Here is a 10,056-nt window from a genome sequence, read left to right on the forward strand (position 1 = left end):
AGCAAACCACACGTACCCTAGAGTCCATACCCAGGCTTCTTTCCCTTCTTAGAATCCCGCACCCCTCACCCAAGCACAGAAATGGGGTCCTCAACTCATGACCTCTGTCCCTTTGTGGCCAAGGCTGGAAAGTTCCAAAGCACCCCTAGGGTCCACCTGGGTGATGAAAGGGGGATGTCACCCCAAGGCAGTAAGTGGGGCTGTAGTGAATGAAAAGCTGAGGCAGTAAGTGGCCTATCTGCAGACCCCAATGTCCTGGACCATCACCTAAGTTGGTGAGCCAAAGTGGGGGAGTGTATTTTAGAGGCATCTATTTTCTACAAATTTTAACCAAGGACCCGGCATCTGGAACTATATTGTCATCTTCCAAGACATTAGCTCAGAGTTCAACCCATATTCTTCCTCTGAGCCCAGGGCAGAAAGGTGGGACTCACACCAGGCCAGAAAGCCAACATTAGCTGCCCTGGTGTCAGCTTCCCGTCCCGTCTGAGGGTTTCTGAGCAGGTACAGGGATGCCAGGACACAGAGGTTAGACAGGCGCACATCTTCCCACCCCCTCCCAAGCTCCCAGACCAGGCCTAGCTGCCCCCACCCCCACCCCCCGCTCCAGGGACTAGCCGAGAAAAAGGGAGGGGTGGAGTAGGTCCCTCTAGTCCTGGGGCCCACTTTGTTGTCCCCAGGTGTGGTCAGTAACTCACTCATTCATCTGGCCCGAGAGTACCACATTGGGTCCCGTCCCAGTCAGGGTGGCAGTGCCCCCGATGCTGGCGGCATAGCACACACACAGGTTCATGGCCTTGCACATGCTCTTCCTGTCATGGTCTTTCTGCTGCCCCAGGACGGGGCCTTCAAAAATCACTTGGTTCCCTGTAGTGGCACAGTGCTATTATTAGCTGAGGCAGTAGTGGAGGCTGCCCGCCTAGCCCCAGCCCCAGCTTCTAACCTGCTGCTAACCTGAGGATTAGGCCATCCCAGCCCCTCCAGATCCCTTCTCATGCACTCCTCAGCCTCCAGCCCAAAGTCTGGCCCTCTCTGCCTCCCACGGTCACTTCCCATGGCTTCCCCAAGGCTCCTCGATGCTTTGCCAATACAACTGAAGACGAGAGGCCTCTCTCCTGCTTCCCTGCTGCTGCTCAAACTGGTCCCTCCACGTGGGAGGCGTCTACCTCCTCACAAGTTCTCTCCCTTTTCTGAGTTCCCCCAATCTGGCTTATGGCACCCCCAAATCTGATGGTTTGTGGGAGGGGCCTATTTCTGCTGCCCCACTAGGCTCTGTAACAGTCTGGTCTGGCAATCAGGCCATGCCCTGAGTCCCCTGTGCTGGGCCCTGGGGACAGTAGAAACAAGGCAGATTCTATCTTGCCTTCCCTGATCTCGAACCTAGCCAGGAAATAGGTCACCAACCCCAGGACCCATGGGAGCAGAGAGTTGAGAGGTTTGACCTGCTGGTGGTCAGAAAAGACCTTCCTGAGGATAAGCAGGAGTAACAAGCCCCCAGCAGGCACTTAGAAGATGCCCAAATGAGGAATCAAATGAATACCTTGACTCGTGAGACTGGGAACCAAGGGTGGGACTTTGCTCTAAGCTCTACTAAAGGATCTAAACTTTATACAATAATCACTGTCCTAAAATTTTTAAAAACAGTATTATATAATTTTTCCCCTATTCATGTTTAAAGGATGGGTCCGGGAAGCAGAAAGAAAGGAGAGGTGGTCACCGAGGGGAGGGCTGCCGTTGTGGCTCTGGCAGCACCTGGGCCGGGGGCTCACCTGGCAACTCGCTGGCCTTGTCTTTGTCTACCAGCTCAAGTGCCCCAAGGCTGGCCTCAGTGGCTGTGCTGGTGGCTTCCATCTGCTGCAGCATGGCCTCCACGATGGGCACCATCATGGCTGTGGTGGCCGTGTTGCTGATCCACATGGACAGGAAGGCCGTGACGCCCATGAAGGCCAACATCAGCCTGCAGAGGGGCAGGGAAGGAAGCCGGAGAATCCCCACCCCGGCCCTGTGCCCCAGGGAGGCAGCAGGGCTAGGCCCACCCCCACAGATGCAAAAAGGCACATGCCAATTCAGGTCTGGGCATTCTAATGGGGTTACAGTCTGGGTGCCTCCTCTCCCTCCCAGCCGCCCCCCTTCTCTTCCCCACATACATTGCTGATGTCTACTCTGATGACTACTGGGGTCACCAAGAGGCCCTAGACTACATCATGGTTCTAAGGAGCTCGCATCTATCAGGGAAGCACCAGTATCCAGATGGTGCCAACTCAAGGTGCACTTGCCCACATATGACCAGGAGTGTGCTGGAGTATCCCCATGTGCAGCTAGCTCTAGCTTCCCACTTCTGGCTAGAAGAGCCAGCTCAAAAGTTCAGAAAGTCTATGCCCAGTAAGACTGCAGGAGTATGGCAGGGAGGGAGCTTGGGGACCTGTGAGCTTCCTCCTGGTTCACTGTCAACCCCTCCCTAGGCCTCCCCTTCTCTCCACACACATACTTTGCCCCCCTCCACTTTGCAGTGGACAAAATCAAAAGGTATTCAGGAAATACATTCCCATTACCTCTAAGCCCTGCTCCCTTCTCTGCCATCTACCTGGAAAATTCCTTCTGGTCCTTCAGTGCCTGTTCAGGCACGTCCCTCGTCTAGGGCCTCCCTCACGGTGCACACCAGGAGGGGCTGGCCACGCCCTCCTCCACCCTCCTACTACATGGGTTACTATGCTGGGTTAAGGCCCCCGTTTCCATGGCTTCTCTCTTAAACATCTCTTAGAACAGGGCAGGGCCTGACTTTTGTCCAGCGCTCCACACACCCCAGCTGGACAAGGCCAGGGACAGAGGTGGCACAGGGGCTGTCTGCAGTATACCCCTCAGCCGTCAGGCCTCTCCTTGGAGATACTAATTTGCCAACATGTGGAGCCTGAAGAAGGGACCCAGTGGCTGCACTGCACCAGGGTTCAGGCTGGTGTTCCTAAAAATTGACCTGTGGACTCATAGAAACAAAGGCCAGAACCCAGGTTACAAGGAGGCACCAAAGGGGCCCCACATCCAGGTCACCCCAGAACAGCAGTGCCCATGGACAGTTAGAAGCCAAGCTCAGAGAAGTAGCCAGGCAATAGAAAGGAGCAGAGAAGCACGTGCTTATTCCTTGGCTTGCCAAGCAAAAGCCTTCGGCACATGCCAGAATGAAGCCCACTGTGATGGTTTCCCACCTGCTGTTGGAGAAAAGTTGACCCCTCAAAGGGGCCAGGAATAGGAATTCTAAGGGCTCTAAGGTCCACTTTCCTGAGGCCTCACATTTCTAGAAAATACAATGGCATGACCAGCATGGTAGCTGTGCCTATAATCCCAGCACCTTGGGGGGCTGAAGTGGGAGGATTGCTTGAGGCCTGTAGGCCAGGTTCCAAAAACTACAACAGCTTTTGATTTGACCTTTTAAACCAGTCACTAGAGGGGACGAATGCCATGAAGGGTAACAGAGATCACAGAGCCACAACATCCTCTGCTCAGGGAAGCGAGAGGCACCCAGGGAGCCCCAGGCATGGTCTCTGACACACAGAGGTCTCAGGAGAATTTACTGTGAATTTGCTGCTGCCTTTCAAGGGATAGGCTGCGGACATGCCATGATTTAGGGAGTACATTGTCTCAAGTGAAAGATGCACCCTGAGTTCCTGATTAGAGGGGACATGGGCCTTATCAGAGAAGCTGGGTCCAATCCCCATGTGACCATCAACAAATCATTTCTCTCTGCCTCAAATTCCTCATCTATAGAACGTGGGGGGTATGAATAATAGCCAGCTCTCCGAGTTTCAGTGAGGAGGTGATAAATAAGCTCCCAGGATCATGACTGGGGGTGTAGACAGTCAACGTACGCATTAGGATTGTAATTATGATTATATCAATTCCATGGGCTGGCAGGAATGGTTGGTGTGCCTAGTGGTGGAAGAGGTCTTGGAGAAAGGAAGAAACTGAGATAATGAGTCGTGTGGGGGAAGATAGGTCTAGAACCTTCTTTGCAGGGGGAAGAGACATCTCAGCAGTGGAGAATAACCTTTTTGCTTCTGAACTGGATAGTTATCCCACCTCTGGCTTGCTTCCCCCACAATCTCCTGTCAGGAATGGCTTGATCCAGCCTCCATCCAACTTGCTCCCTAAGGATCCCTTCCCCCAGAAAACCTTCCAAACCTACAAGGAGTCTTACTCACCCGTCCCCTCTGGGTTCAGAGATCCCTCACCTACTGCTGCTCCTCACATGCTATCACCACCCCTCACTCATCTGATCTTCCCAGGGAAGATGTAACATGCCCTACCTGAGGGCCAGCCTGTCAAGCCCAAGTGTGCCCATGTCTAGCCCTTACTAGCGGGCAGCCTGGCCTGTGTCACCCTCCCCTTCCCAGCCTTGGGGCCCATGCAGAGCCACGTGGCAAGAAAGAGAAGGTGTCATTACTGTGCAGGCTTGGCCCCCACCCAGAGGAGCGTCCGCAGGGCGATCCTCTTGTGCAGGTTCCAATGCTCCACGGCCACAGCCACCATGAGGCCACCCAGGAACAGCATGTTGGTGTCCTTCATGTACTGGACACACACCTGGAGGGTGGCATGAAAGCTGTGTCAGGGCTGCCCCCAGTCACACACTGCTTGGGCACAGGGCCACCCATGTCCCCAGAGACAGGCCAGCAGGCTACTTCAGGGACAGCTTGGGAGCCGAAGCAGGGGACGATGCAGGCTCCAGTGGCTGTGATTCCTCGCCAGGGAGATTCCACAAATGGGGCTTATCTGGTTACCCCAGGCCTAGGGAGCTCAGAGGGGCTTGAAGAATGAGGCAAGGGGAAAACTAGGAAGTCCTGCTCACCTCCTTGGAGTCCAGGATCTGGAAGAGTGGGAAAAGCAAGACAGGCATGAGGGAGGTGACAGCCAGAGGGATGACTTCTGTGCACCAGTAAATGGCCATGAGGATGACGACGTAGGCACACCTGACAAACTAAAGAGATGGCCCTGAGACCTCGGCATGCGGCTGTCCCGCTCTCCCCATCCCTGGAGCACCCTGGACAGCTGCTGGCATCACTGTCAGAGGAGAGTGGTAGCATCAGAGGGAAGCTCCTCGGAGTCATCCTGTTCCTGCCCCGCTCAGCACGACTCTCCAGGGTCAGGACAAGGTCAGGACTGTGAGGAGGGTGAAAGATCTATCATCAAAGACTCCAGCCCCGCCCCGCCTCCCCACCGTGTGGTTCCAGGCAAAGTTCCTTCATCTTTCCAAACCTTAGCTTAGCCACCTCTCAAAAGAAAAGAACGTGAATAGGAGGACAAGGAGGAAAAGGGAAAAGAAGAAGGAAAATGAGGAGGAGGAGGACGAGGAAGGGGGAGGAAGGAGAAAGAGGAAACAGAAGGAGGAAAAGAAGAAAATGCAATTTTCATGACAGGCTCTAAGAATTAAGATCACTTTACAGAGTAGACTCTTCTGTTTGCAAATTAAGTGCAATTCTCTCCACGTTTGCTTTCAATACTACTTTTTCTCAACATTCCACGATTGTCATTCTTCCACATAATCTTCATACTGCTCTCTTTTAAAACTGCAAATAAGCTCGGCGCCTGTAGCTCAGTGGTTAGGGCGCCAGCCACATACACCGGGGCTGGCAGGTTTGAACCTGGCCCGGGCCTGCTAAACAACAATGACAACTACAATAAAAAAAAAAATAGCTGGGCATTGTGGTGGGCACCTGCAGTCCCAGCTACTTGGGAGACTGAGGCAAAAGAATCACCTAAATCCAAGAGTTTGAGTTTGCTGTGAGCTGTGATGTCACAGCACTCTACCAAGGGTGACAAACTAAGACTCTGTCTCAAAAAAAGAAAAAAAAACACATAAATTTACAAATATTTCATATGTTTGATGGATCATTTCACTTCTCCTTTGCCTTCCTGCAGCTGAGTAAATGTGGTTTATTTTCTACCCTCAAAAGGATGCCCTGATGGCCCTACTTTATTTGACTCGCCTATTTTTAAAGCAGACCTTAGGACAGGCTGGCTGCCCAAAGCACTTCTTTGAAAACTTGATACTTCCTCCTAATTCCTTTCTCAAAGGGCTGCTCCAGCCTTTTCTGCTTCCAGGAATGGACATGTATACATAGTACCAGCTCATCCAGAAAATCTGCCCTGCACTGAGTGTTTTCAAGGTTTGTTTGTTTGTTTTTTAAACTACAAGTGAGAAGATGGTGCTGGGTGTTTTCACCGGCATTTCTCTACTTACAAAGGTCTCAAGCTATACTATTTGCACTTATGTTTGTAAGAATTGTCCTTTCCTAGCCTTTACCCACCGAAGTCTTCAGGATCTTGTCTTTGGGGTGAGACAGGTCTGGGTCCTCCACTTGCTGTCCTGGCCCCTTACTCGCCATAGGACTTTCAGTAAGTGATTCAATCTCTTTGGCCCTCAGTCCCATTACCTCTTAAAATGTGGATAAAGGCACCCACATCCCTAGGTAGTTTTGTGCATTCTTGTTATAATTCTTATCAGTTACCCAGACTCTGCCCCGTCCCTCCTTCTAGTCCCCTCCAATTAAATTGGTCACGGAGAAGACCTATGGCTTCTATCCTCTTATTTTCAGGCATCTTCCCCCCTCCCGTCCTTTATCCCCCATAGCCAATGCCTCTGCTCAGGCCACGTCTTCTCCTGCCTGGATCACAGCAACTCCCTTCTCATTTGATCTTGCTGTTGGCAACAACTCACACTATCTTCTCTCTTTGGTAAATCCAATCACATCAGCTCCTTGTTTAAAAGCCTTCCATTGCCTTCAGGACAAAACCCAAATGCCACAACAGGACTCACAAGATTCTCCGTAAGGGACTAGGCCCTATAGACTCCTGCGGACCCCTGCAGCTGCACCTCCTGGCCCCTTCACACCCGAGTCCCAGCCACCCCAAAGCACTTGGGGTAGCATAAACAGATGTCCCTCTCACAGCCTCCTTCTCTTACCTGCTCCCTGGGCCTGGAAGAAGGACTCGGAGTTCCCTCTTGGACACCATCCCCAGCCCCCTCCATGGTCTGCTTTGTGCCTTCCCTTTGAGCACCCCAGCAATTAGCACACCAGATTGGCACTGTTTCCTTAACTGTCTCCAGAGCACCGCCACCACCATCACCAAACTGTGCAACTTGAGGGCACATGCAGTACAGTGAGTCCTCACTCAGTGCTGGGTTCTTGCAAACTGACTTTTAAGTGAAATGTTGTGTCACAAAACTAATCTGACCACGGATTGATCGCTATCAATAACAGTTAAGTTCCTATGCCATATTTCTGGTGACAAAAACATCACCCTGGGCAGCACCTTTGGCTCAGTGAGTAGGGCGCCAGCCCCATATACCAAGGGTCGGGGGTTCAAACCCGGCCCCTGTCAAACTGCAACAAAAAATAGCCAGGCGTTGTGGTGAGCACCTGTGGTCCCAGCTACTCAGGAGGCTGAGGCAAGAAAATTGCCTAAGTCGGAGAGCTGGAGGTTGCTGTGAGCTGTGATGCTACCGCACTCTACTGAGGGTGACAAAGTGAGACTCTGTCTCTTTAAAAAAAAAATAATAATCACCAAACTTCTAAATATGCCCAAAACACTTCCAACATGAAGCATTGAAATAATGTGAGCTCTACATACACTTAAGAAAGTCTAGGCTTAGCGCCTGTGGCTCAAGTGGCTAAGGCACCAGCCACATACACCTGAGCTAGCGGGTTCGAATTCAGCCTGGGCCCGCCAAACAATTATGGTTGCAACCAAAAAATAGCTGGGCATTGTGGCAGGTGCCTGTGGTCCCAGCTACTTGGGAGGCGGAGGCAGGAGAATCACTTGAGCCCAGGAGTTGGAGGTTGCTGTGAGCTGTAATGCCACAGCACTCTACCCAGGGGGACAGCTTGAGGCTCTGTCTCAAAAAAAAAAAAAAAAAAAAGAAAGTCTAATGAAAACAAGAAAGATAATTATTTGCCCACTTATTTCAGTTCAGGGACTCAAGTGGCTGGAGACCATTCTAATGGTTTAGGGCACAAGGTGGGCACCCATTCCAGCCCGGACCCCATCCCCCACATCCCATCACAGGATACCCTCACACACCCACACAGACAAGCCAATGGACATCTCTGGGATAAGAGAGGAAAACGGAGTACCCAAAGGAAACCAGAGTGCCCAGAGAAAACCCAAGTGGTGGGGAAAACATGCAAACTCCTCACAGGCGGTGGCTGGAAATCCACTTTTCTCATCAATGCTACAATGAAATGATGTTGAATGAAACAACATTATTTGAGGACCTGCTGCATTGTAGATGCGCCCTGTCCTTGGCGTGCAGCACAGCCCTGACACAGGAGATCTCACCAAATGCCCATTAAACAAATGAATAGCTTCATCCCAGTCCAGCTGGGAGCCCGCTGCTGGAGAAGGATGTACTTACACACTGTTTATCACCACCGGAAAGAGCGTGTGTTAAACAGCACGCAACATCGCAGACAGAGACTTAGCAATTCTTTGTCTGGCTTGTGTTAATTGTCACAAAACATAAGCCTTTTTTCAGCATGTCATGAGCAACCCAGGGACCTCCCTACTGTCTAAAGCAGGGCTCCTCCAGCTAACCTGCTGACATTTTGTGTTAACGGATTCTCCGTTCTGGGGGCCATGGGCATTGTACCTAGTTTAACGACGTCCCTGGTCCCATACAGTGAGATGACTGTAGGACTGTCTCCAGATGTGACAACAAAAGTGACTCCAGACTTTGCCAAAGGTCCCCTGCTGAGGAGGGGGGAAGAATGGATCTGTGCTGGTTCAGAGTCACTAAATCAAAGGGATGGTTAGAAGCCCAGGCTTAGACACCAGGTAGACCTGATTGGTGTCCACTGTCTGCCGTCCTCTGGCCCCTCAGCAGTCACTAACTTCTCTAAGCTTTGGTGTCCAGGGTGTGCCACATGGGCAGACAGTAGGAAGGATCCCCTCCAAGGGCTGACAATAAAAGGTGTATCATAGAGAGTTTTAAAACAATAATTCTAGCTAAGAATCAGTTTGCTTCTTACTATCATCATATAATAACCATTCCAAACAATGTCATTAATAAATTATTCCTCTCACTCCCAATCCTGGTCCCTCTCCCTTCTGGTTTCATGTTCTCATGTATAAATTAAGGATTGAAGAGTACCTATTCTTAACGTAAGGCACATGAAGTCCTTGGTACTGGTACTTATTTATTCTGTAAACCCCAAAGCAGTAGGTGGGGCTGAGTACAGTGGCTCACTCCTGTCATCCTAGCACTCTGGGAGGGCAAGGCAGGTGGATTGCTTGAGCTCAGGAGTTCAGGACCACCCTGATCAAGAGTGAGAGGCCATCTTTAAAAATAGGCAGGCATTGTGGCAGGCACCTGTAATCCCAGCTACTTAGGCGGCTGAGGCAAGAGGATTGCTTGAGCCCAAGAGTTTGAGGTTGCTATGAGCTGTGACGCCATGGCACTCTAGCCAGGGCGATAAAGTGAGACTGTGTGCCCCACCCCCCAAAATAAGAAGTAGTAAGTGGCACCCTAGCTAACCAATTATCACTGCATGCTCCTGGAGGGGTCAGGCATAGCCATTGGAAAAGAGAAGCTACAAGGCTAACTGCCCCTCCCCTCTGTGCCTCCCTTAGGAAGCCCAGGAACTGCTCATTGTGAATAACACCAGTCAACACACTTGGCCTTCCCTAGTCTAGAAATCTCCCACAGTGTCAGTGCAGAGGGCAGAGCAGGAAGGAGGATGTTAGAAAAGTCTGGGGAGGGGCTGGTAACCAGGAAGAATGAGAAGGGGTTGTCCCCGTAGGAGAGGGGCCTGTTTCTGCTGCATACTTCAGAGTACTTCCCTGTAGCTGCGAGAGTGGCCAGAGAGGTGATGAAAGCTGAGATCAAAGGGGGCAATGGGATTCCAGACATCAGTGCCCCGCACAGGGCACAGCACGTACTGGGCTCAATAAAAGTATGTGCCGGCTTGGCACCTGTGGCTCAAGCGGCTAAGGCGCCAGCCACATACACCTAAGGTGGCGGGTTCGAATCCCCACTATATCTAAAAAAAAAAAATTCCTGGCTCGGCG

At 51.5% G+C, this 10,056-nt stretch overlaps 1 protein-coding gene across 2 annotated transcripts in view; it reads right to left on the bottom strand.

The window, feature by feature from the left end:
- Positions 1–10,056, bottom strand: part of SLC13A5 (solute carrier family 13 member 5) — a 29,095-nt gene that overhangs the window by 16,330 nt on the left and 2,709 nt on the right. For both annotated transcript variants that reach the window (XM_003799034.3, XM_012810931.2), the window contains exons 2-5: positions 4,838–4,966; positions 4,436–4,572; positions 1,770–1,957; positions 699–867 (exon numbers count right to left, since the gene is read on the bottom strand). In XM_003799034.3, the coding sequence (XP_003799082.1) occupies positions 699–867; positions 1,770–1,957; positions 4,436–4,572; positions 4,838–4,966 (623 nt within the window). The remainder of the gene's footprint in view (positions 1–698; positions 868–1,769; positions 1,958–4,435; positions 4,573–4,837; positions 4,967–10,056) is intronic.

This window comes from Otolemur garnettii, unplaced genomic scaffold (assembly GCF_000181295.1).
Source record: "Otolemur garnettii isolate 467f Iridium unplaced genomic scaffold, OtoGar3 scaffold00145, whole genome shotgun sequence".
Lineage (NCBI taxonomy): Eukaryota > Metazoa > Chordata > Mammalia > Primates > Galagidae > Otolemur > Otolemur garnettii.